This window comes from Nycticebus coucang, chromosome 2, assembly GCF_027406575.1.
Source record: "Nycticebus coucang isolate mNycCou1 chromosome 2, mNycCou1.pri, whole genome shotgun sequence".
NCBI classification, from domain to species: Eukaryota; Metazoa; Chordata; class Mammalia; order Primates; family Lorisidae; genus Nycticebus; species Nycticebus coucang.
In genome coordinates this window covers 3,727,327-3,754,203 of record NC_069781.1, presented here as the reverse complement: position 1 = coordinate 3,754,203, position 26,877 = coordinate 3,727,327, and the positions used below count along the sequence as shown (strand labels likewise).

The window sequence follows — 26,877 nt, the reverse complement described above, 5'->3', positions numbered from 1 at the left end:
TTGGACTTGTCACTAACTCGCTATTTCCAGGCAGAATCTAATTTAGCTCCACAGCTGTGCACTCACACATCGCAAACGCGTTTGCTCACTGCTCTGCCTTCTCAGTGCGTGAATGCTAAAAATATACACAGCCCACCCTGCTTCGCTTCCAGCACTGCGGACGCACGCGAGGGCTCAGCGCCCAGCCAGGCCCAACTCGTGGCTCAGAACTCGAGGCTGAGTTCCGGCAATTAGACAGCACCCCAGTAAGTAACTAAACACTCCACTCTTCGGTGAAAACACACTGTGCAAAGCATGTCCAAAACCCAATAACCACTGAGCAGTCAGGCTCCAAACTAAACGGGTCTTCAAAACAGAGCCCAAAGAGAGCCAGTGATGTCCCATGTCTCCTGGGTCCTCAGCCCTATCAGAAGTGTGCAGACGGGGCAGGGCTACTCACCGGGGGTCCGTCGGCACCGGGCATTCCTGGAAGGCCTGGTTTACCCAAGGGACCCTAGAACAAACCAGACGCTGTTAGGAGACACTTGGGCTTGCCCAACCTCTCTATACATCCCCAATGTCACTTTTCAACGCTTCCGTTCCAGGAAGTATGGGCAGAGGTGCTCAACTCTCACGAACGGGAAGCACCAGCCACCTGCAGCCCCCACAGAGAAGGTGCCTCTTCCTCTTGGTGTTTCCAGAGCCTTTGAGTTTCGCTATAGGAACAAAAGCACCCCAGCAAGCATTTCGCCCCTTCTCTCCTCGCCTCTGCCCCAGGAGTCTTTCCTGAAGGGCACCTCTACCCCTCATGTTGCTACGCTTTCCTTGTGGCCCTCCTTGTGGTGGTCCATCCCTCCAAGGTCCATCCACACAAATGCCCCCGGAGCCTGGCATAGTGGTCCAGCCTAGGGCATGCAGCATCCCAAGCCTGGCAGCCTCCCAGCCCTCTGCATTTCTAGGGACTCCCATGACCAGGGTCACCCGTAGAGGCACTCGTGATACCCGAACTGCCTGGTGCCTGGCTGAGGCACAAGCTGTCACCCCAGGGCTTAGGACATGGCAGGTGCTGGAGACATACTTAGGGTTGCCAGATTTAGCAAAACAAAACTAAGAGCAACAATAGCAACAAAACAAGATGCCCAGTTAAATCTTTATTTTAGATAAAAAAAATAGGTCAACTGTAACCGGGTGTCCTGCCTTATTTCTCTTGTTCAGTCTGGCAACCTCCATACATACTGGAGAATGAATGAACAAATGAATCTAAGAATCGCTGAGGAATAAAACCCCAAGATCTTGCTCATGCCTGTCACTCAGTTCCTAGGAGAACTGGGCTTCAGTGCCTCTAGGTGACACCCAGGCACGTGCTGTGAGCCAGCAGCAACCAAGGTCCTCCCAGGCCAGGCCAGAAAGTGCACCTGCAGACACATGGTGGCCGCCACCACGCAGCCCGGGCCCACCTACCTTTTCTCCTGGAGGACCGATTGCACCTTGGGGGCCTGGAAGACCCTAGGGTGGGAGAGAAGAGGATGAGGGGCTTCCTGACTCACAGCCCTCCCTGCCATCCACCCAGGTCCCCGCCAAGCATCCCTCATCCAGGCACCAGCCCAGATTCCATTTTCCTCCAGGCAAGGTGAAGGCAGCCCAGGAAAGTAGGCTGGAGATCCCCACCTCCTACGGCCCAACGCCAGGGCTGCCTCTCCCAGGCTCACTTACCTGGGCACCTGGGTTACCCTGCTGTCCTGGGGGGCCAGGCTCTCCCTGGGGACCCTACAAGAGACAAGAGGCCAAAGCAAAGGTACTGAGGTGGGCTCTGGGCACTACATCCCACCCTGGCTTGGGGCCTCGTCACCGCCCCAGTCCTGGTCACCCCTCCTCTCTGCTTCTGAGTGCCTGGGGCCAGCTGCAGGGACAGACACATGGGGGTAGTGGGGAAGAGAATGGCAGGTGGGTCCTGCTGCAGAGTGGACTCAGCACCACAAGGCTGTCGGCACTGCTGCTGACACTGTGGGCAGCCACTTGCTTACGAGATACACCCAGACACCCATCCAGAAGGAACACAGGAAAGGAACTGACTAGAAAGATTTTATAAATGTGTCAAACGGTGTATAAAACCAGTGTATGGTGCCCCATGATCACATTAATGGACACAGTTATGATTTAACAATAAAAAGAAAAAAAAAGATTGTATTTGGCAGAAAAGTCCCAAATCATCCTATCATGCTAAAGTCTCCTGGGCCCTTGAATGAGACAGGGGTATGCAGGAGATGGGTCTCCCAGGGCGTGTTAACCCCTGACATGCTCTGCTGACCGGCCCTGGTGCTGGACGGGCCAGGCAGGACTCCTGGCTTCTAGCGCACTGCTCTGCCCATGAGGGTGAGCCCGGCTGCCGTGTGCCTGTACTCTCCTCTTCACATTCCCAATGGCCTGGACAGCAACAGTCCTGCCTACCTGGGCAAGCAGCATGCCAGGGAAAGTCACCATGGCCAGGCTGGGTCCCAGGGACTTACCACATTTCCTTTGGGGCCTGGTTGGCCATCCATACCCGTGACACCCTGCATCAGATTTAGTAAGAAAAAAACACATACTGAATACAAAAGAATTAACAACTGAAAGCAAAGTCCCACCCAACCAGGCTCAGATGCCTGCCCCACAGCACAGCAGAGGACGGCACAGTCTCTGGGGAAGGGAACAACTTGATCCTAAATCTCTTCCCCAGAGGGTCCACTGATTAGCCCTCTAGCCCTCCCCTAAGGGTCCACAGAGCTGCCAGGCCCCAGCATCCCAGGAGGCAGGACTGGAGTTCTAGAAAAGCAGGTCGGAGGGGTTGAGAAGGGTTGGAGGGACAGACCCTGTCCTAGGGAAGATGCCCACCAGGGCAGAGACCCCCTGGAACCAAGGGCTTCTGCCCCCTTCCAGAATTTTTGCAGAAGCTGCTGGAAGTTCTTTCAAGCAGGGAGGAAATGTGGCATCCTAGGATTCTGCTTATAACCCAAATCACACTTGTATACTGGGCAGGACAGCGGCCAGTGTGAGGGGAACGGTAAAGCCAGTGAGCCTCGGGCTCTGCCTGCTCGCCCACACCTGCGGGGGAACCTTCCTTTTGCTGACGAGCATTAAGGACCTGCTGTACAGAGTGGTCAGTGCACACCTGCTGCCCTGGTGCCCGCATGGGCCACTAGCTAGGCAGTGGGGTCTCAAGGGTCATGAGGATAGACACGCAGAGAGGTGGCAGGACTTACCGGAGGTCCAGGAGGGCCTGGGGGCCCCTTAGGCCCAAGCAGACCACGTGGGCCCTGCAAGAGGAAAAACAAAGAAAGTTTCAACTCAGCCAGGAACCCTAGCCTTCCCCTCTGTCCCAGGCAGACTCTGGGCCCCACCAGCCCCAGCTTCTCCCAGAGCCTCAGTGGGTGACTCCAGGTCTCCCAGAAGTGAACCAAGATGCCCTCTCAAACTGTTCCATCTCACATCCCCCCACCATGGGCACTGGGAACTAGGGCTGGGTGCCTGGAGCTGAGGGGTGCTCAGGGTATCAGGTGGCACCCCTAGGGAAAGGGGCCTTTCGAATCTCCCACTGCTGATAACTGCCCAGGGCAGGCGAGCCAACAGCTCTCCTGCAGAAGTGTGGTACAATTATACCCCACTGCCTGGAGCGCTTTTGTCCAACTCGTTCCCAGCCTCCTCTGGAATCCCTCTCAGCAATGACTGATATCAGAGGGGCCAGGCTGCAGGGAAGGGAGGCAGGAGAAACTAGGTCTCTGAGGGGAGCCCCCTGCCTGGAGGCTGGAGAGCAAGCCTGGCACTGAGATCTTTTCTGGATGGCTACCCTACCCAGGAGCTAAGCCCCCCTCCTGCATCCGTGGGGGGCCTGTGAGAAGAGACCACGCCCTGAGGGTGGCACACCCCAGAGGCGCCGCTGCTCCCAGCACGGTGACAGGATTTATGAGGCGGGCAGGCCCTGTCTGCCACGGGGCTGATCCCTGTGACAATCCACGGCCCTGCCAGCAAGGAATTAACCAGCTTGTGAGCAAGAACATGAACATCAAGTGCCCTTAATTTTGACAGAACCTTTTCAGACTCAGTAGAAGAGAATCCTTGTCATGTTCATCGCCTCTTCAATGTTTCGTTCATTATTTTAATACCTAGTCACATAAATATTTCTTAGAAGCTAATAACCCAGAAGGTATTGCTTAGACACGTGGGAAGGAGAGAGCGGTGCTGAATTCTCCTCAGCAGCTAATCAGACATCGAGGGTATAATTTAGTCCCAAATGAGTCTACAGATGCCAACCCCTGCCCTCTTCCATGCCACATTTGCCGTATTTCTCATCAATTAGCATCACCAGATGCACACAGCTGTGCAGACTCCGGTAATGAAAAAAGAGATAATTTAAAGCAACAGTGAGTGGAAAGTAATTAATGTCCTTTCATCATGGAGGAAATTTGCTTTGGGCCTACGTGTGAGTCAGCCTAGGGTAAAGAGCTCATCAATGCCGAGGCTGGGCCTGTGCTGGAGGGACCCACTTTGAGACAGCCCAGGACAGGGCTGGTGCAAACCCTGACAGACTCAGGCTCTGTGACTGTCCGGACCCCACCTCGTTCCTCAAGGGCCCACGTGTCCTCCCACAGGAAAAGTACAGACCCGCCCACACACACCCCTGGGCGCTATCAGCCAGCCTACCAGTTGTCCCCTCTCTTCTTCCCCTGGGAAATACCCAGACTTGTCTGACCACAAGGCTTAGCCCCTCTGCCCACACTCCCGCCACCCAGGCAGCAGACTTACAGGCTCCCCAGGCAGTCCTCTGGGCCCAACTTCGCCATCATCACCCTATGGAAGAGAAAAAAGGCAGGATTTTAGGGACAAGGCATAAAGCCTGGACACAGTGAGACTGGTTTCCTACATCACTGGAGAAGGGATTTTTGGCCTGGGGCTATAACAGCATTTGCTGGATTTATCAGGCTCTGTGCCATGAGGAGCTCCTGGGAGCTGTCAGGTGGGCAGATGTGGGGTGACAGGCCAGGCCTGGGGCTGAGATGCCCATTAGGGAACTCACAAGCGCCCCCCCCAAAGCAAAAGCAGGGCAGAGAGACTGTCTAATTCAAAGGCATTGGTTCACTTCATGAATGAAATATACTCAAGTGGGCACACAAGGGGAGAGCCAGAGATCCCTGGGCCACCTCCAGGAAGCCACAGTTCTCCATTTTTTGAGCACACCAAAAAGAGCCTTTTCCTTCTGGCGCTAGAAACGCGCTCCCAGGTTCCACCAGCTCACACCAAGCATGCTGTGTCTGTTTAACATGCCACGGTTCCCTCCCACCTCCCCAAGTGCAAGTACGTGTGCTCCCACACAGCCTGCCTGCATGTGGGTGCACACACCACACATACACCCTATGCCTGCAGTCATACGCAGCCATGCACATATATGTGTGCACACACACATGCACCCTGTACACCCACATGCATACATGACCATGCCTACACGCACACACACAGGCATACACATCCCATGTACCAACACGCATACGGCCATGCCTATGAGCACAAACACTGGGACACACATGCACGTAGTCACACACATTCATACACATGCAGTCACACATATGCACACGGGCACAGTTACACACAGCATAAATGCACACACATGCACACAGTCACACACATGCACACTGACACACACAGGCACAGAGTCACACAGGCAAATTGTCACACACACAGTCACATACCATCACACATAGGCAAACAGTCACACATAGGCACACAGTCACACACACAGTCATACACACACAGGTACACGTTTCCTCTGAATCAAGAAGCACAGACATCTAGACAGGTCCCTCTGTCCTTCCTCATCTTACGGCAGACTGTGCTGAGGCCTGAAAGCTGTTCCTTAAACCTTTTCCCTAAAACCCCGCAGACACTGTCCAAGTGCCCGGGATGTATGGAGGGAGGAGCCTGTGCAGCTCTTGCCACAGTCCCTTGTGCTGTGGCCTAGACATGGCACTCAGCCTCCAGCCCTGTGAGGACACGAGCACAGATCCCAAGAGCTGCAGGTGCACACGCCCCGGGCCCTGAGCTCCCTCCTGCGTCACTCACATGGTGCGGTCACCTGCCCCCCTACCTCTTCAGCACGAGGGTTAACCCACAACCCTACTCTGTTCCCCCAAATCCCTGTGCTTGGCCCCCGGGCACCTCCACCCAACTCCCCAGCTGGGTGAGACAAGCAGAGACACTGGGCTCAGTGAAATCTCCCAGGGGGCTAGGGTGCCTGCCACCTGCAGTTAGAGGTGCCCTTTCTGAGACCCGTGAGAAGTGATATGCTCCCCAAGCCCCACCCACTAGCAGGAGGGACAAGGCCAGTGCAAGGGCCTGTGACCAGCATAACCTCACACACACAGCAGCTGCCTCTCCACACGAGGTCACTTTCCCACTCAGAATTCTCTTCCTTCTCCCACCCCGCCCTCCCCAGCAGCCGGCCAGCCCCACTGCCACAGGCCTGTCCCCAGACTCACTGAGGAGCAGGGTGGGCAGATGCAGCTTCAGGGACCTGGGATACCTACCCTTTCTCCATCATCTCCCGGAGGGCCAGGGGGGCCAGAAGGACCAGGGTCACCCTAGGAGGTGAACAGGGCCAGTGTTAGTCTCTCCTGAGCAGGCCACCCAGTTTCCTCTTTGTTTTTCTCTAATTCTGATAGTGAGACTCCCAAGTCCTCAGATTGGGCTTCCAGTATGGGAGAGATTCTTTTGAATATGCGGTAAGCTGAGGGCCAGGCTGAGGCTGGTTGTGGAGATTCACCTGAGTCTCACCTTGGTGGCCCAACAGCAGGAGGGTTGCTAGACGTGGCACCCAGAAGACTGCACAGGGCCACAGACACACACACACAGAGCCAGGTCCGAGCTAGCCTCAGCCTGAATTCTCTGGGGGAGCAGGGCCACGTCTGCAGCCCCACCTTCACACCCACGGGAACAGCAACCAGCTAATGGTTGCAGACCTTGCACACAGTCGGTGCTCAATATGTGCTCATCAGTCAGGCAGAGACTGCCTTCATGGCTGTACAGTTCTCACATCATTGTTGGAGAAGACAGATGCAGCACTTTGGATAAACTGCAATGGCCACTTTTCAGTGCATTATGGAATATAATAGATAATTGTTACTGGCAAAATCAACAAACCTCTGTGTGAGTTTGTATGCATGTACACATGTGCCTGTCTGTCCTCAATGTACTAAAATATAAAAGAGGCATAAAGAAATCTACTCCAAAAGGAAGACGGTAAGAGAGAAAACCTGCACCAAGCCACAGAGGCCCCCGCACCGTGTCCACCCCAACAGGTAGGAAAGCCTGGATGGGCGGCCATGTGTGGCCTTCCCTCACTGTTCCTTAACAGGAGACTAGCTGGAGACCAGCTGTAAGCCCCCAGGACCACCACCTTCATGGTGCAATAGTAGCTCATTGGGTCTCCCACCCTGTGACAAGATCCCAGGAAACACAGGCTGGCTTTCCAAACGGAAGGGCCCTTTCCTCACACCCTTTCAAGCCCCTGCAGTGAGAGGGCTCATCTGGCTCATTCACCACAAGCTGCAGATAAGAAATCCAATTTCTTTGGACTAACAGAGACATCTTCTTGGGGTTCATCTGCATTCACTGACCCTGTGAGGTTCGTGTGCGGATCATTTAGGAAAGAGGAACCTGACCCTATGTAAGAAATCTGTGTGGAGGGGGCCTCTCGAGAAACCCCTCCACTGCAAAGCCCATTTCTCTTCCTGAGAAAGTACTTACCCTCTGTCCCTTCTCACCTGGCAACCCAGCCAGGCCATCAAAACCACGATCACCCTGCAAGGAACACAGAAAGGCCACTTCAGACGATGCTGTGCAGATGCAGACACAGTTGACAGCCGCCCTTCCCGGGGCCATTCTTCATACGGATCTGTGTACCTTGGGCCCTAGAGCCTTGGAGGCCACTGGCCAGCCCTCCCACCACAACCAACCTCCTCTCCCCCAAACACCAACACAGGCCGCAAAGGGAGAGGTGGCTTTTGTCCCCATATCCCAGGCCCCGGGCCTCATGGACAGTCTTGCAGTATTAGGGATGGCTACTGCAGCCTCCGTGTGCACAGGTGCAGAGACACCGTCTGTCTGCCCAGCACCGTGACCCAGAGCCCAGAGGGCTGCCTGCCACACAGAAAGGGCTCACGCTCTTTCGCTGGCTGGCCCTGGTCACCCTGGTTCCCTGGCCAGCAGGAACAGAGTCCTGCCTCAGACTAGGTGTTGCAGACCATGTGGGGTGATGTCCAGGCCAGGACATTTTGGGTTTTCAGTCATTTTGTTGTTGAAAGAAGACACTGTAAACTGGGACAGATCCAGTCACACCGTCTCTCTCCTCCATCCAGCACCCAGGCCCCCTGCAGATCCAGTCACACCGTCTCCTCCATCCAGCACCCAGGCCCCTGCTCGGCTCAGGGGAAGCACAGTGGCCTCCAGCCATTCCGGGTCGCAGGCCAGGGATGGTGGACACCTGGCATTTACTCCTGACGCAGCCTCTATCCCCCCTTCTATATAATGGCTATTGTCCCCATTAAGGGCTCCTCAGTTATAACTCAGGTACCTCCCATGGCCTTGGACAAATGCTTCCAGGGGCTGAGAAGGGGGGGGGGGGGCACGAATGGGGACGGTGCCACACACCAAAGTCGGGGATTGAGAGGTCGACACACCCAAGCCCAGCAGTGGCCCCAGGGGATGAGCACCCCGTGCAGCGCTTGTCAGTACCCACATGGGGGCTCCAGAGCACAGACAGCCCCGGCCTGGATGGGACCTCCCGCCCCTGACACAGACTCGCCCCTGCCCGTGTCACCACAGCCCCTGCACCTCCAGGAACAGTCTCACGGTTGGTCCCGCCCCGACCCGGGCGCACCACCCACTAGAAAGGAGCAACCACCCTCTCCAAGAAAACTGTGATGGTCACACTTGCTTATGAAATAAATGCTGAGTCCCACCCGTCTTCATCAGATTCCAGAGCAACTGACCCAAGTGAATGTCACTTGTCATCATAACCACAGCTGTCACATATCCAGTATCTTGGTGACATCATCAGTGTGACCACAGGGGTGAGGGGCCGGAGACCCGGGGGCACCAGAAGGCATACAGCAGCCTACCTTGGGGCCAGTTTGTCCAGGCATTCCTCTGGCTCCGTCACTCCCAGCCCGACCCTAGAACAGAGAAAAACTGTCAGTATGAAAGAGCCTGCTGTCACCGAGGGCCCCGAGCAGTGGCTTCCTATTAAAGCATGTGAGGACACGCCTGCCACGGGCCCAGCCTGCATGGCCAGGCTGGTCAGAGGACCCGGATGCACCACGTCTCACAGCACAGGACTGGACACCTGGGGCTGGCCTTCTGGGGCCATCCTCAACTGCCAAAGCAGACAGTGCCACTGCCCCTTCAGGTTTTGAGAGGACAGCATGATGCAGCCGGTGAGGCCACACTGGGGGAGAAACCATCATGTGAGCCGTCATTGTGGGGGCCATCAGTGTGCAGCCCCTGTGAGGTGTGCTGAGGATGTGACTGGGCAGGATGGCGCCTTTCCACTACTCAGAAGGCAAATGAAAGGCCAGAGACTCACAAGGGAGAGAGAGAAAGATCTAGGTAGTCCACCTGACTCAGGAAGATAGCAAGGCCCGGAAGGGCACCTGTCTCTCAGACCACAAAGCTGCTTAGACAGCCTGGCCCTGAAACAACCAAGGAGAAGCCCACCTTGTGTAATGAGGGGTCCCCTGACTGGCCATGGGCTGGGAAAGGCCTGGACCTTCCAGAGCTCATGATGAAGCTCCCCACACTCACCACGGGGAGAGCCCACCAGAGGGCAGGGACTTGCTGGCAGTTATTAAATCCAGCCAGACCTCGCTCACCAGCAAGGCACACCCTGTTCCCCGTCGCCATGTGCTCTCATTGAACAAGGCCATCGCCAAGCAGAGGGCACACGGGGAGTGGCAGCCTTGGGTCCCAAAGTACCGACCGCAAAGACAGCAGAGGCAGCCCCTGGGAACAGCAGACCAGACAGAGAGGGATCTGAGCAGGCCACAGGGATATGTCTGCATCGGGGGAGGGAAGAGCTTAGTGAGTGAATGCTCAGCTCACAAAAGGCTCCCCAACACAGCTCCAGCTCCAGTTGGTACTCAGGGGAGTGCCACAACCTGCCTGGCAGCCCAAGGGCCTGCAGGAGCCTCTCCTGAAATCTCCAAATGCTTTTAGAAATCAAGAAAAGTCTGTCAGAAAAGTTCACAGGCACAGCATGACACTCCTGCTAAACATCGGGACACTTCCATAACTGACAGGGACTCGCTCCCCACAGGATACCCTGGCAAAGAACTTGGGAGGTTGCTCAAACACCAGGAGCCTGGCCCGCAGCTCTGGGCCCCATGGCCACTGTCCTCTCTTCCCAGGGGACCCGTGGGGCCTGCTTCACACCCGGCAGCACTCATGGCCCTGACATACTTGCACTCTGCCACTGGCCACACGACAAACCTCTTCCCTTATCTTCTCCCTTTTCGCCTTTTAACCTTGCCCTGACAAGGAGATTATTTCTGGTAAGGCTAGACAGTTACGTGTTTACAAGATACATAAGAAAACCCTAAGGGAATAAAATACTTCTCAGAATCTGGACCAAGATAAATCACACAATTGTCAACCAAGAATCACCGAATTCCAGCCTTGGTGGCCCTTTTTGGGATTGTCCAACCTAGCCCCCCACCTCGGTGCCCAGATCCCTCCCCAGATCCCTGGACCTGTCACGCCCCAGCCTCTTCATTTTCACTGTCTACAGTTCATTCCCAAGGTAGGGGCACCTGGAACCAAGAGGGAATTACTCATTTTTGTCTTCAGACTCAGAAGCTGAAGCGGCTAAGTGGTATCTTGGGTGGACAGTGTTGCTGGAAGAGGCCCAAACGAACACAACACTACACCAAATACTGTCACCAGAAACAGTCACTGATTGAAAAGGTCCATTTGTTAGACAGTGATGGGGGTTGTCTGGTGTCCAGCAGTTTCAGCAGCCACGGTCATGTGGGACGTGCTAGCTCCACTCAGGAGGACAATGTGCCAGCCAGACAGTGCCAGGTAGCCAGGGAAGCCAGTCCTCTGGCCTGAGCAGCACCTGACTGTTCTCCCTAAATTGGGGCTATTTCTGCAGAAATGATGCTTCCCCAGAGACATAAGGCCCAGTGATAATTTTACCTTCACAACACTTGCTGCCCAAGTCCTGGGAAATTGCTTTAATCTAAAATGTTTATCAAACTAGATAAAGACACTCAAGGCAGAGACTGGGTGTCAGGGACAGGTCAGCTGTATCTACCCCCAGGACACAAAGCAGCTGGCTCAGATGCGGTTTTGGAGATGGACGTGCCCTTCAAATGGAGTGAAACAAGCTGCCTTGTGCTACGAACTTGGCCTGTGCCTCGAGGCACTGTAGAGTGGGCAGCCCCACCCCAGACTTGGGGCTCTATCAGCCCAAACTGTGGTCACTGAGCCATGAACTCATGGGCACCAAATACTTACCCGTCTTCCAGGCTTCCCCGCTGGACCAGGTGGACCCTGCACTCCTCGAGGACCCTGGCAGGAATCAGAGGACACAGACTCAGTGGTGGGTCTACCTTTTACAGAGGAAAGAGCAAAGTCTTGCCCTGAGCTTGACGATCCAGCCTGCGACTTGTGGTCCCATCTGCCAACATGTGGGCTTTAGGGGGACAGCACATGGATTTGCCCAGAGTGAGACAGTGTTGCAGAAAGCCACGGCAATCCCACTCACTTCCTTGAAGAAAAGCAGCAGCTGGGGCGCCATCACCCTCACAGTCACTGCACCCAAGAATGGATGTGCCCTCCAGAGAGCAAAGGCAAGGTTCCCACGTACCTGAGGCCCCATGTCTCCCGGCTCGCCCTTCAGTCCTCCGCTCCCAGGAGGGCCCTAGGGAGACAGGGCTGGGTTAACACTTGCTCAGAGGAGGGACAGGAGCAGGGGAAGGCTGCTGGGGTGGCCGGGCAAGGGGACAGGGCAGGGCCTCACCCTGTTGCCACACATAGTCCTCAGCACCCAGAGCCCGACTCATGGACTCGAAGAGAACCAGAGCAGGAGACGTCTGGGCTTCTTCCTAATCTGGAACTAAACTCTAGACGGGGGAGCTGCGCAGAACCACAAGGCTCATGGAGACGTTTCTCTCCAGGATGAACTGACTCTGGTCTGTCCTCAGCTTTGGGCACATGTACACATTCTACAGCCATCCGGCAAAGGTGCCCTGGAAGTGGGTGGCCGGCCCTACATCAGCCTCTATGAGCAGGGGACTGAGCCCAGACCCAGTGGTACGAAAGTTCTGTACCTCCTGGCAAACTCACATGTGGAGAGCCCAGAACCCGGCCGCTGTGCCCAGCACTGAGCCTGCATCTGAGGGAGGCCTGGGTAGAGCTAAGAAGGGCTGAGCAGGGCAAGGCTAGGACCCCAGTGGCTGTTCCGCATTGAGTTATCTTGACTCTGAAACAGGGCTGCCATGATTGATGGGGCCTTGGAAGAAAGAAGCTTGGACCCCCAGTTCACCAGGCAAAATCACCACTGGTCTAAGAGGGGGGCCTGGGACTTCCCTAGGCCCCTGTTCCTCCAAGGGGCCACACCTACTGCTGAGGTGCCCTTGATGGAAAATGTGGGGATTACAACTCGTAATATGTACTCTGCAGGGCAAGTTCTATGCTCACAGTACGGGGATGAGGAAGAGCCTATCCCCCCCTCCCCTCAGCTCTTCCAAGTCCTTTCCGGTTTGGACAGAAGTGGGGGATGTCTCCCTGGGATGGCTGATGTCAGCTTTACCTCAGACTCCCCCCAGGGCAACCTCAAGGCACAGTCGTACCCCCGCCCCATCCCCACACAGGGCTAGAGTAGCACCAGGACGCAGCTTGTCTATACTGGACACAGAGACTGGCCGAGGGCCACCCTGTCTCCACATAACTGCACGGCCACCCACCACTGTCCACTGTGGACACAGGCAAGGCCAAACCAGACAGGGCACCCAGCTCCCAGACCACCAATGACTTACCATGGGGCCAGGCCTCCCGGTAAGGCCCATTGGGCCAGCTGGTCCCCTCAATGCCAGCTGCAAAGGAAGAAGGGACATGCTGAGGAAGAGGCAAGGCAGAAGGGAAGGGGCGAACTGGACAGGGCGAGGATGGAGGCTCTGGGAGCCCACCCACCTTACTAACTGGGGCTCTCTCAGCGCTGACCAACACAGGGAAGCCAGGGTGGCTTCCATCTCCTCCATCTGGGCCCCTCCAGCTCCTTCCTCTTCCCTACACTGCGAGGGCCACTCCTGACCCTCACCCCCTGCTGAACTGGAATGAGCCTCCCTCTCTGGGGGGAAGTTGCAAGGGTGGGTGTTTGCCAGGGAGATCAGGCTATGTCACAGCACAGGAGGCACCTGGAGCACACTCCAGCAGCTGGGGAGGCATTTGGGGGGATAATGAACCCCACACCACCCTGGGCTCTCTGTCACCCATAACCCCATCCGGAATGGCTCCCACCTGCCACCTCGCAGGCCCCACCTGTTTCCCAAAGAACTGCTTCTCCTGCACATGACTCTGTCTCCCCAGCAGGATGTCATTTTTATTTCAGAAGATTATTTTGCATTATGAAATCTTCTCCTAAGCCCATCCCTCACTTGGCTTCAATTGAAATACCCACAGATAAAGGGCGAGCCAGGCAGGCCCACGTCCGTTAATCTAGCTGCAGGTAATAGGGTTTGCCACACGCCATCCCGCATCATTCCAGCAATTTGTTCCATAGCAACAACTCTGTACTTACACCATCCTGTAATTATCCACGCCCTGCAATCATTAACATTGACTCCAGGCCGCTCAGGGAGCCACACAAATATTTCCCAAACAAGGCATTATCTAGCAGCTTCATTGCACGCCCCACTGACAGATCGCCTGCCCACCCACCCCAGCCCACAGGGAAGGGTTTACTCCTATCATGGGCAATCAGCAATCTGGACCAGTGTCAATTAAAACTCAGCTCACTAGTTAGCTAACTTATGGCAAGGAGGCCAACTCTCCTCTGTAGACCCAGCTTCTTAGGAACCCCCAGGCTGAGAGCCAGGGGCTCTGGGGCCCAGGGAGTTTCACTCAGAGGTGCCCAGACACCACTTGCAGGAGCCACTGGGGCTTCTCTCTGCATTTGGGACCCCAGCAGAGAGTGTGCACATGGCGGAGCGGGGTTCAGCTCAGGGTGGAGGTGGCCTGTCAGGAAGTTAGAATCTGGATCCTCAGAGTGGACAAGGACCCCGAGAAACCCCCCAGGACATCCCTCAGGACACCGAGGGCTGGATGCTTCTGTGGCTCCCCACCAAAGGCAGGCACATTGGGCTCCGGGAAGCACTTCACCCCAAGCTGGGCCTGAGCCAGTCCCCAGTCACATCATCCTCAGGGCTGGGACCTGTCACACTTGGATGGGACCTGTGCTACTCACCCTGGCCTGCTGCAGGATGGCCTGCGCTTGGGACTCCTGGGCTGAGACCATGGGACCCTTGGAGCCCGCGTCACCACCGCCACCAAATCGGAACTGCAGATGCAAAGCAAGGGTCACCCTACCGCAAACCCTACTCACCCCAGAAGCACGGAGCTGCCCCAGCCCCCAGGGATATCTGAAGCCCCAGGAAGCCCTTTCTGGTGTCAGAGCAGCTCCCCTGACACCCCACAGCCCCCAATTATTGTCAAGAAAGGCCACAGGCAGAATGGAAATGGCTGTATCAAGGAGGCCTAGAAAATCATCCCTGCTCCATGCTGGGCCCTAACCAAGCCCAGGCCCTGGGCACCAGGTGGATGGGCAGCACCAGGCTCTGGAAAGCAAGTCTCAGTCATGAGACGGATGCCCAAGACCAGCACTCCGGACACCTGCTGCAGCCCAGGTGCGGGGCTCACCCTCCTGCTGCCTCCTCAGCAGACCTACAAGGTCAGGGGCAGGTCAAGCTCAGGCCTAAGGGGGGAGGTGGGTGCTGGTGACCAAGGGGATGCATGTACAGTTTTCTTTCAGACAGAAGGGCACCACTGCCTTTCAGAGATGAACCCAGCTCAGACACCCGGCCCCCGAGTCTACTCTGCCTCGTCAGCAGAATGCCCCGGGGAGCTCAGCTCACTGAGCCTGAGGTTCTGTTCAGCTCGTGATCATTTCTAGAAAATGCCTGTCAAAAGCAGGGCAACTGTCTGAGGTGAGCCAGGGCTATCCTGACTATAAGATACATCTCAGGGCTAACATGAAATGCCGCCTGTATCAGGTGCCCCAAGGAAAAGCCTGAGAACTAATCGTCACCTTCTTCAAAGGGGACTTGGTGTGAGTGTCCCCCTTCTCCTCACAGGCCCGCTTGGGGCTGAGGGGCAGGGAGGGTGCACCCAGTGGGGCCATCGCTCATGGCGGGGCACTGGGCCCTGGGCCACCCACAGAGCCTGTGAAGCAGAGATCAGAGGGACTCCTCCACTCTGTTATGGACACAAAAGACACAGGCCTGTGCCTCATTTGGACACGTTACTTAGATCCAAATCTAGAAAGTTCTGGAATGAAACCACCTTGGGTACAAAAGATGACAGATGACCCCTGAGGGTAGCCTCCGACGCCACATGTTGGTGCCCCCCAGCTGACAAGCACCAGCTGATGCCCTGGGGAGCTGAGCATGAGACCTCACGGGACAGGAATGGAGAAAGGCCACCCATGCCCAGGAGCCCCCTAACCTGGGCCCCACCCAGGAAGAAGAGTTCCTGCCCTCCCAGCCACCTGCCCCCAGACAAGGATACTCACAGGCAGCATAAGCATGGTCCCCGGAGGGCCGGGCAGGCCATCAGCCCCAGGAAGGCCTGGGCGTCCAGGGGGACCCTGTGGACAAGAGGCCAAGATAGCTGGGTCAGCAAACCACTGGGGACAGAGTGGGGCTGTGGTGAGAGTGGGCGGATTGGAAGACACAGCCACCCGGGAATATGCTGGAAGTGCTCACAAGGACGCAGGACCCCATGGCAGGGATCCCCAGAAAGCCCATCCCAGAGAAGGGAGGGACGCGAGCATGGCTGTGAGCTGAGGATCAGGAAAGGCAGGAGCGCTGATGAGGGAGGGAGGCCTGGGCTGGATCTCGAGGAACTCAAGAGAGAGAGGAGGAGGCTGCCTCCCAACAGGCCTTGGCCAGACTCTGCACAGTGAACACGAGCCAGGAGGAGGGTGGGAGGTGCCAAGCCCCTCCTCCCAGGGACCACACCTCCTAGGGCCCCTTCCTCCCAGGAGCCCCCTCCTCCCAGGGGTTCCTCCTCCCAAAAGCCCCCTCCCTGGTCCCCATGTCCAGCAAGACACCAGAACTCGGGGCTCAAAAGGCCCAGTTCAACACTTCTACACTGCTGGTGGGAATGCAAATTAATACATTCCTTTTGGAAAGATGTTTGGAGAACACTCAGAGATCTAAAAATAGATCTGCCATTCAATCCTATAATTCCTCTACTAGGCATATACCCAGAAGACCAAAAAATCACATCATAACAAAGATATTTGTACCAGAATGTTTATTGCAGCCCAATTCATAATTGCTAAGTCATGGAAAAAGCCCAAGTGCCCATCGATCCACAAATGGATTAATGAATTGTGGTATATGTACACCATGGAATATTATGCAGCCTTAAAGAAAGATGGAGACTTTACCTCTTTCATGTTTACATGGATGGAGCTGGAACATACTCTTCTTAGTAAAGTATCTCAAGAATGGAAGAAAAAGTATCCACCATACTCAGCCCTACTATGAAACTAATTTATGGCTTTCACATGAAAGCTATAACCCAGTTATAACCCAAGAATATGGGGAAGGGGGAGAGGGAGGGGAGGGAGGGAGGAGGTGGGTGGAGGGAGGGTGATCGGTGGGATTACACCTGCGGTGCATTTTACAAGGGTACATGTGAAACCTAGTAAATGTAGAATATAAATGTCTTAACACAATAACTAAGAAAATGCCAGGAAGGCTATGCTAACCAGTATGATAAAAATGTGTCCAACGGTCTATAAAACCAGTGTATGGTGCCCCATGATCGCATTAACGTACACAGCTATGATTTAATAAAAATAAATAAATAAATAAATCAAGGCCCAGTTCATCCTGTGTTGCCAGCAAGCGGCTCCTCCTTCATCCGGCTCCACCACCTGCCTGTGGTGGCTCAGATGGAAGTCGGGAGCAGGTGTCCACTTGCTTAGACATGTAAAGATACAGAGTAAATGAAGGGACCATCCACAAGAATGCAAACTCACCTGGAACAATTTTGAGAATTCTACTTACACAAACGACATAGCCCCCTCCCCAGACCCAGCTCCTCTGGCCTGTAAGGCAAGACCAAGGCAAAGCCACAGGGCTGGTTTCTCTAGAGCAGTGATTTTCAACACGTGCTGTGCCATGAGAGATCTCAGGTGTACCATGAAAATGTTTAAATATCACTAATTAAATTGTTTTCAAAAGAAGTTCAAAGCATAATAAGTATGTTCCTATTTTTACTCCTTCTTTTTGAGCAACATAATTTAAGTGTGCCAAGGAAGTTTAACTATATAGATTTAAGTATGCTGTGAGATAAAAAAAAAAGGTTGAAAACCATTGCTCTAGAGTAATCTGGCTGGCTTCAGGACCATACAAGTGTAAAACCAACCAAGGGTCTTGTTTTCAGAACCACGTGTTATCAACAACTATTTCACCAATGTGGACTCTGGGTAGATGGCAGGTGTTCTGCGTAGAGATGGAAGCTTAACTCCCCCCATTGGAAAGGACCCCAGGGCCACAGTCCAGGATGACAAATGCGGGACAGCAAAGCTCAGAAATGTGCGACTCAGCCCAGAGCTCAGCTGGGAAAGACCAAGAACCGGGATGAGAGCTCTCTAGAAGGGTGCGGAATCGTCTGGGCCTGAACCAAAACCCTCCTGCCTTTCCGTAAGTAAAGGTGACTACCCAAGGGACGGTAACAAACTGATCACCAAACTGGTCACCATAACTGGTGGTTAACGTAAGGAACCAGGCCTACTGTACTGCCGTGAGCATGAGGCACATGTCCAGTCTGTGAAAATCAGGTCAACTTACGGGTGGTCGGTGCAGGGAGGTGGTCAACAATGAAGGCACTACTGTAGTTACTTTTCTGCAAGTCTAAGAGATAACTCATGTTCTTGAGAAATGTACAATACTGATTTATGGAGTGAAAGTGAAGCCCCCCTTTTGTCTCCAGATATAACCAGCGCTCAAGTTCTGCCCATGCTACCAAGCTGGAAACTTGCACGTCTGACATACGCCACGTGACTCCCCCATCACTGCACAGGATGTGCGGCTTGAGAGGAGTGTCTCTGTTCCAGTGGGACTGTCCCTCCCTGTGGCTCTTCACTTTGCTCTCTCTCCACAGTCAGCGATGGCCTATTTCCTTGCTTTGTGCCCGGAGAGTCTCCCACGCATGATAATTCTCTCCCAGTACACGATGCATCCGTTCCACTTTGCACTATGACAAACAAGGGCACATTCTGCTAGATAAGTCCCTAGGAGCAAAATTACTAGGTCCAAGGATTTACACCTTTAAAAAAACACGTTCCTGGACACTGCCAAATTACTCTCACCTGTCATTTCGGAAAAAAAAATTCTCAGAAGACAAAAAAATCCTGTTTAAGAAAGAAAGACCCGGGGCGGCGCCTGTGGCTCAGTCGGTAAGGCGCCCGCCCCATATACCGAGGGTGGCAGGTTCAAACGCGGCCCCGGCCAAACTGCAACCAAAAAATAGCCGGGCGTTGTGGCGGGCGCCTATAGTCCTAGTTGCTCGGGAGGCTGAGGCAAGAGAATCACTTAAGCCCAGGAGTTGGAGGTTGCTGTGAGCTGTGTGAGGCCACGGCACTCTACAGAGGGCCATAAAGTGAGACTCTGTCTCTACAAAAAAGAAAGAAAGACCCAGAACATGTTTTGCTACCCAGGTTTTGTCTTTGGAATCTAATGCTGACAGCTGCTTGCAAAAGACCTTTCTGCATCAGAATCGATCCCAAACCAAGCCCTCCAATTAAAGCTTGCGGTCAGCGCCTCCCAAGGACGACCTGGGTCTCTGCAGTACCAGCCTGAGTGCCTGTGTGTGTGTGTGCATGTATGTGTGTGTGTACACCCCTGTTCCCCAGGCGTGGGGCGCTAGAAGGAAGGAAGGAAGCCCACCGATTGCAGGCCCTCGCCCACGGTTGCCCATTTCCAAAGGCCTCATTTCTGTGTTCTTGCTGCCCGCTCTTTCTAAGCCAGAGTGGGGGAAATGACCCCAGGGCTGTGAGAGAATATTCATTCTTATGACGGGATGCTTCCTCTCACCTACACCTGACATAATCCTAAAAAGTGAGAAGAGAGATTAACCAGGATAACCCCAAAGTCCTAAAAGAAAGAGACAGTTTGGAGGAGAAAGGAAAGAATGCCCTCCACCCCAATGAATCCTTCCAAAGTACTTCCAAAATTTGAGACAAGTCTTGCTTAGTTGTCATCATGAACCTGCATTTACTATCTCTTTAAATGATTGTCAAAAAATTTTGCCAAGCACTGTGGTATCTCACATGAAGACTCAGTCCCCTGGGCTGGAAGATGGAGCTACATCTCAACGCTATGTTTCCGTTTTTCATGACACTGAACGGGGGTAACGATGTGACTCCTAAGTGATACATGGCCCCAGTGCTGGACCCTGAAGGGTGACCGTCACCTCAGCCAGGCCAGGCCGCGGGGGATGGTGGTGCCCAGCCTGTGGCCACTTCCCTACAGAGCCATCATGTTGGAATGACCCTAGACCATGGGTGCATGTGCAGGAGCCTCTCTGACAAACTCTGTCAAGATACTATCACTTTCTAGGTACAAGGAAAGACTGGGTCTGCATATCCTGTCCCCAGAAAGCTGGGAGACAGAAGGGCAAGGAACCTCTCGCGGCCTGCCTGCCTCACCATGGCTCTTCTCGAATCCCCCATGCTGGACAGCAGCCACACGTCCTGCCATGGACTCGCCCTCTCTGTCACACTGCCAGTGACCTGGCCTGTGTCCCTCCACCTGACCCCACCCTGGGCATGAATCCAGAAGGGTGGTGGTGACAGCACAGCCCCAAGGCTGGTCCCAGGGATATGGCACATCTCCCGGATTCTAGCTGGGGGGCAGTAACTTCTATTCTTATAAACCTTCTCAAGGCACAGAAAATGTACTCAAGCAAAATCCCAGCCTAAGCCGGAAACATGGAAAGGAGGGCCAAGGTTGGAGCCCCTGCAGATGGGAAGACAGCTGGTCAAGCAGAGCAGGGCAGCAAGCTGATTCTGCACATAGTGGGGTCATGGGCAGGCAGGGGCCTCCTCCCAGGGCAGTCAATGTTTCTCAACTACACAGGGAGGGAGGCTCCCTTGTGCAAAGAGCTGAAGAAACACCTTGGGACACACACAGCCTCCATTCTGTCCCTGCGGTGTCCGGAAGGAAACCTGGGAGGCTTTCCAGAGGCAAACACAGGCCTCCAGGAAGCCACTCACAGACCCGAGGCCAAAGATACTTCTTTAACCAAAATAATAAATATGCTGCAAATGGAAAATCTGTGCAAAGTCAACCCGAAAGCAACAGCTTGTAGAGGCCAGCCAGCAACCGCTGGAGCTCCCGGGGGTCACTTACAAGATATATAAGCTTATTTCCAAACAAGAACTTTACACTATCCAGTGGACTGCTGAGATTTAGAGGTTTTTTAGCCAGAGCAATCAAAAAAAGCAGTCAAATCAGACTTCACTCACTGAGTTACCTTAGAACACATGCACACTTGAGGAGTGCACGGGGGAGGAGGGCCCCCTCAAAGATGTTCTGAACACATGTAAAATTTCTCTGGCAGAAACACTGCTGGGCCACACTAGGACACACACTCTACCGAGTGTGGGGGATGCCAGCAAGCAGCGCTGAGCCAGTCCCTGGCTTCTGGGCCCTTCTGGTGAGTACAACAGGTGTGGGTCGTGGGAGTCTATGGACAGAAGGACCCACTTGATCTTCACTGCCAGCCCTACCTGCCCAAGGGCTCTGAAGAACAGAGACTGCTTAACATCCCTCAGGGACAGGGCACCGTCACTATGGGATTATTGGAAATGCTGAAATGCCACTCACAAGTGCACAGCCCCAATTATTTCAGACCCACTGAGGTCTGTCAACAATATCCCGGGAAGCCAGAGAGAGCCAGACACCTATGGAAACACACTGGTGAGAGGCACAGAAACAAGACCCTTTGGGCATCGATGCCGGAGAGGGACTGAGTAAGAGCCACCCGGCCCAGCAGCTCCCTTGGGGACACCCAGCTCTGCGTTTGGTTTTCTTCTGAGCCTGAGAGTAAGAGTGGGCATCAGGAATCTGGGCTCAACCCTGAATGCACCTCCATCTCCCCGTGGGCCCTTGCAAGCCCCACCAGCCTGCCCATCTGTCAAATGAGGGAGACCGGATGGGGTGATGGCTCAAGCCCCTCCTCGACTCTGGCACTGAGGAGGAGCAGGACACCTCGAGGTCCATGGCCGTGACTACTCTCACAGAACCCGTCCCAATCTTTCCGGGGGCCCCGGGGTGACCTAGCTCACCACTCTGAGGAATGCTGCAAAGCCTCTAGGCACTCACGCAAGACACCCCCAAACAAATTCTGAAGAGTCCCTAGCCATGGGACTTTGATGTTGCACACCACCTCCCGTGCGACCCCACCCAGCCCTCCATCTGCCATTGCAGATACCTGCAAGGTCCACACTCTGCTGCAGGCAGTGGGCCCGGCCGTGGGAAAAACACCCACCAAGAGTCACACGCACACCTTGTTTCTGTCACCTACACCTTAGCCCTTCATTCATCAGCCCCCGTGCTGCTGTGCTCATACCAACATTCATCAGGACAGCAAGAAAATCAAAAGGAGGAAAGATAAACCCAGACAGGAACCCATGGGCTGCAGTACTCCAGGGTGCCCACCAGGTGTCATAGGGAAATCACAGCTGGCAGGGCTACAGCCCCAGGTCCTCTGACCCAGGGCCAGGAGGGGAAGAAACTAGGCCGGGGAGGCTCTCTCACGGCAGTGGGACAACGCTGATCCCAGGCGGGGGAGCTGCACCAGGCAAGGCCCAGCAACAGCCCAGGGCTCTGCAGCCACCACTGCCATTGCCTGTCTGGCTACTGCAGGTCCTTGGGGCCCTACTGCCAGCTGACCACTGGTGGCCTCCAGGGACCTGCTGGATATACTCCTCCCAAATTGCCTGCCCGGCATAGGGCCAAGGAACAGATAACCTCCATGAATATCTGCAGAGGGACTGGTGTTAGAGGCACCTGGTGAGGGGCAGTTTGAAGAAAGAAATCAATGTGCCCACTGTCACGTCCACTCTCAGGGGACAAACTGGGCCACAGAGCAGGGAGAAGGCACGACAACCCCACAGAGATGTGATCTCAGGGACCTAAGTCCACCTCTTACCCTTTCTCCAGGGTCACCAACTTGGCCAACGGGACCAGTAGTTCCTGGGGGTCCAGGAAGACCCTAGAATTAAAAATAAAGCCAAGACAGGGTCAAAGACACAGGACAGGCAGAGCCCAACCCCTACCCGGCTCACCCAGGGTGGAGGCAAGGGCCAGGGAAGCCCTAGGCCCCCGAGTATTTGCAACAGAGGCAACTCCCCTTCATTTCCATACAGATTTAAGTGGTATCACCAACCCTTCCCCCCAAGAATGCCTCCCTCAAGTCATGGGAAATAAAGCTTGATACTCACGGCAGGGCCTTCTGGGCCAGGCGGTCCCTCAATGAGCATGCCCTGGAAGACAGAGAAAGGGCGTCTGAGACAGGCCCATCCTCCCAGCCACGGAGACAGAGAGAGGGCGTATGAGACAGGCCCACCTTCCCAGCTCAGACCCCAGCCTGATGGACAGAGAGAGGGCGTCTGAGACAGGCCCACCCTCCCAGCTCAGACCTCAGCCACAGAGACAGAGAGAGGGCATCTGAGGCAGGCCCACCCTCCCAGCCATGGAGACAGAGAGAGGGCGTCTGAGGCAGGCTCGCCCTCCCAGCACTCAGACCCCAGCCACGTGGACAGCCTTCAGCTGGGTGGCCAAGAGGCCCGTAGACCTCAGCCCCCAAGTCAGTTCCTGGCTGTCCCCATGGGGTCATGGGCAGCAGAATCTACAATGGCAGCTGTTCTGGGGACTGCAGTGACTATCCTCCTGGCATTCCAAGGCAGAACACCAGTCCTGGTCCATGCCCAGGGACAGACAGGCTTCCCGTGAGGGCAGCACCAGAGAAGCGCCAGAAAATGCCAGGATGAGGGAGAGGGACCCAGATCATCAGGCCACCTGGTCTGCCCAAGGGGATATGCCCACAGCCACCTGAGGACCCCAGGACATAGGGGCTCAGATGGGAGAAAGGCAATGCAAGCCCCAGGCTGGACCTCTGCCCCGGACTGACAACTACTGTCCTGGTGCTGTGGCCTCCAGCTGACCCTCCTCAGGTGGTGAATGCTTCCTCCCACACCCACAGCAGAAGCCCAGAGCACACAGGAAACCCAGCCATGTTCACCTGGATGCTCGGCAGCCCTCCCTCCCCAGCCACTCACCTTACTAGCCATGGCCCACCTACATCGAGGCCCTGACCTCACTCACTCTCACCTTAAACGGAGACAGAGCCTCCAGCCCGCTTGGTTACCTGAGCTCTGGGAAAGGCAATGATGTGGGCAGTGGCAGGAGAGTGGGCTGCAGCTCCCTACTGGACTGAGCCACCTGGCCCAGGAGGCACTTCCTGCCCTGAGACCCCCCTTCCCAGCCCCCCTTCCTGGGGCAGGACTCTTTTCTTCACTTCTCTCTCCACTCTGACAATGCCAGGGTCAGGCACCCCCAGTGCCCCGCATGGCCTCCGTGTTCCCACCCACCTCAGGGGGATCTGAGGCAAAGCGCTCCCTTCCAGGGAGGGAAGGATCCCACCCCCACAGGGATCTGCCCCTGAGAAGGCAGCACGGACGGTCCCTGGGGGTCCTGGGACCACACATTTCTGCCAGACCCTGCCAGGCAGACTTGTCCTGCACACTGCATGGTCTAGTCACATGCAGGCAATGAACCGTGATCCTCCTACCCGCTGATTCTAGTGACCGCAGAACAGGGCAAAAGGCACCTGTCCTGGGGTAGATGTCCCTGCCTCCTCTTCGTCCAAAACAAAGGGATAGATGAATGGCTGCTCTTGGTGATGACCGATGCCGCTGTGCCCTGGACTTTGCTTTGCAAGAAAGTGGTCCTTTTGTGGAAGTTGGACAAGTGCTGTGGTTCAAACGTGGCCCTCAAAGCTCACGTGTTGGAAACTTAATCCCCAATGCAGCAGTGTGGAGAGGTGGAACCTTTAAGAGGTGATCAGGCCATAAAGGCTCTTGCCTTCATGAATGGACTGATGCCATTAACGTGGGAGGGGTTCAATATAAAAGGATGGGTTCGCCCCTTCCCCACTGCCTTCTGCTGCGTCACGCTGTGGCACAGAGGCCCTGGCCAAATGACCACACTGGGCTCTTGGACTTCCAACCTCCAGAACTGGGAGCCCATAAACTTCTGTTCATTTTAAATTACCCAGCCCATTGTTACAGCAGCACAAGAAGAATGCCGGAAGATTGGTACGAAGAAGCAGGGCTGTTGTTCTAACAAATATCTAAAAATGCAGCAGCAGCTTTGGAACTGGGCAATGGGCAGGGCTGGAAGAGCTTGGAGAAGCAGACCCAGAAAAGTCTGTACTGTGGAAAAGGGAGCATGAAGGGTGATTCTGGGGAGGCCTGAGAAGAGCGCAGCTTCAGGAAAAGTCTGGAACATCTCAGAGATGACTTCAGTGGTCATGATCAGAATGTTGGCAGAAATACAGACGGTAAAGGCTATTGAGATGAGGTCTGCGGCGGAAATGAGGAGTATCTTAAAGGAAGCTGGAGGAAAGGCTGTCCCTGTTATAAATCAACAAAGAACTTGGCTGAATTGTATCCATGCCCTAGGGCTTTATGGACAGCAGAATGTTAAAGCAATGAACTGGGCTCTCCGGCAGAAGAAATTCCTAAGCACTGTATTAATGGAGAGGGGAGGCTTCTTTTAACCACATTTAGTCAGAGGCAAGCAGAGAGAAATGATTTAAAGGTGGAATTTGTAATTAGAAAGGAAACAGAACTTCAGGATTTGAAAGATTTTTAGCCTGGTCATGCGAAAAGTAAAAGGCATCTTTAGAACAGTGAAGCAAGGGTGTGGCCAAGCAGAGGTTTGTGAAAAAGATTAGAACTGACAGACAGGAGTGGGGGGGCAAGGAGGACCCTTCAGAGGTCTTCTAGGCGAGCCAGGACCTGGGGGCCAGGTCTCCAGAGAGGTAGTCAGACATCAGCGTTTGCCGCCCTTCACCACCTTAAGTGGGTGCCGCACCCCTGAATCCTGACACGGCGCCCTTAGCCACCCCAGCCAAGGCTCTGCGGCCCCGGGGCAGCTCTGGCTGCTGGTCTGGAAGCTGCAAGCCTCCTCCTCTCTGCCTGACCCACGTGACACCTTTGGCCATGTGATGGGCTGCACGGGGACCCTTACCAGGTGTAGCCCTCGATCTGGGATTTCCCAGTCTCCAGAACCTTTCTGTTGGTTATAAATTGCCCAGTCTGTGGTATTCTGTTATAGCAGCACAAAACAGCCTAAGACAACACACTTCCCAAGAGCGAAAAGATTTGCCTGGCCAGAGCAGTGCCGGCTGCCAGCAGGCCGGTCACCGCAGGTGCTGGGCACCAAGCCAGTGAAGGGACACCCATTCAGGGGGCTGCAGAGCTCCTCAGCACCCCCGTCCTGCCCACCAGGGCTCCCTGGTTGCTGGGAAGATGTACACTGTGTTTACACAGATGTACATTCAGAGAAATATTTGTGCATGTGATGTACACAGGGAGTTCAGCCAGCAGCTTCCTCAACTCCAGCTTTCCCATTTCCTCTCTGACAACGGCAGCTGAGAAGGCTCAGAAGATGAGCTGGGATTAAGTGAGAAGCCCCTAGCTGTGCAGGGCCTGGGGGACTGCAGCTGCCTTCCCAGACACATGAGCCCTTGTTCTCTAGGAACTAGGGCAAGGCTGGGTGGGATCTCGAGGGACAGCCAGTGGCAGACCACTCCAGGTGGGCCTGGGAAGCACAGGAGAGGATTCCTGAACCTTCCTGGGCAGAGTGCTGGCCCGCTTGACACACCAACCTAGCCCACCACCCCTGCCAGTCTCAAATCTCACGAGGGGAGCAGAATGCTCAGAAGGGCCTCCCTCTAGTTAACAATATTGCATCACACATGGGCCATTTGCCAAGAGAGACCTCAGGAGCTCCTATCACAAAGAGTATAAGAAAGGACATGACGGGCAGCGCCTGTGGCTCAGTGAGTAGGGCGCCGGCCCCATATACCAAGGGTGGAGGGTTCGAACCCAGCCCCGGCCAAACTGCAACAAAAAATAGCCAGGTGTTGAGGCAGGCGCCTATAGTCCCAGCTAGTTGGGAGGCTAAGGCAAGAGAATCCCCTAAGCTCAAGAGCTGGAAGGTTGCCACAGCACTCTACTGAGGGCAACAAAGTGAGACTCTACCTCTAAAAAAAAAAATATATATATATATATATATATTTGAAAGAAAGGATATGAGATGACACGTGTCACTTTGCCATACATTAGCATACCAAGGTAAGTATACCAAATATTGTTAATCCTACGCAAAAAGAAATAAAAGATGTCAGACTTTGCTGAAGTCAAACTGGCTCTTAACGAAGGTCCAGACATGTATTACTGACACACATTGAGAAAAGAAACCTGCAGCAGAAAGTGGAGACGGAGACTCAGATGTCCCCAGTGGACGTCTACCAGCGACATGAGCCATGGACTCTGGGACTTCCTGG

At 54.8% G+C, this 26,877-nt stretch overlaps 1 protein-coding gene across 4 annotated transcripts in view; it reads right to left on the bottom strand.

Moving 5' to 3' along the window:
- COL5A1 (collagen type V alpha 1 chain) overlaps window positions 1-26,877 on the bottom strand; it is a 170,484-nt gene that overhangs the window by 67,494 nt on the left and 76,113 nt on the right. For all 4 annotated transcript variants that reach the window (XM_053558724.1, XM_053558706.1, XM_053558715.1 and 1 more), the window contains 16 exons: window positions 22,745-22,786; window positions 22,453-22,515; window positions 15,794-15,868; window positions 14,471-14,563; window positions 13,044-13,100; window positions 11,873-11,926; window positions 11,521-11,574; window positions 9,126-9,179; window positions 7,753-7,806; window positions 6,534-6,587; window positions 4,759-4,803; window positions 3,219-3,272; window positions 2,487-2,531; window positions 1,693-1,746; window positions 1,441-1,485; window positions 440-493 (listed from right to left, as the gene is read on the bottom strand). In XM_053558724.1, the coding sequence (XP_053414699.1) occupies window positions 440-493; window positions 1,441-1,485; window positions 1,693-1,746; window positions 2,487-2,531; window positions 3,219-3,272; window positions 4,759-4,803; window positions 6,534-6,587; window positions 7,753-7,806; window positions 9,126-9,179; window positions 11,521-11,574; window positions 11,873-11,926; window positions 13,044-13,100; window positions 14,471-14,563; window positions 15,794-15,868; window positions 22,453-22,515; window positions 22,745-22,786 (897 nt within the window). The remainder of the gene's footprint in view (window positions 1-439; window positions 494-1,440; window positions 1,486-1,692; window positions 1,747-2,486; window positions 2,532-3,218; window positions 3,273-4,758; window positions 4,804-6,533; window positions 6,588-7,752; window positions 7,807-9,125; window positions 9,180-11,520; window positions 11,575-11,872; window positions 11,927-13,043; window positions 13,101-14,470; window positions 14,564-15,793; window positions 15,869-22,452; window positions 22,516-22,744; window positions 22,787-26,877) is intronic.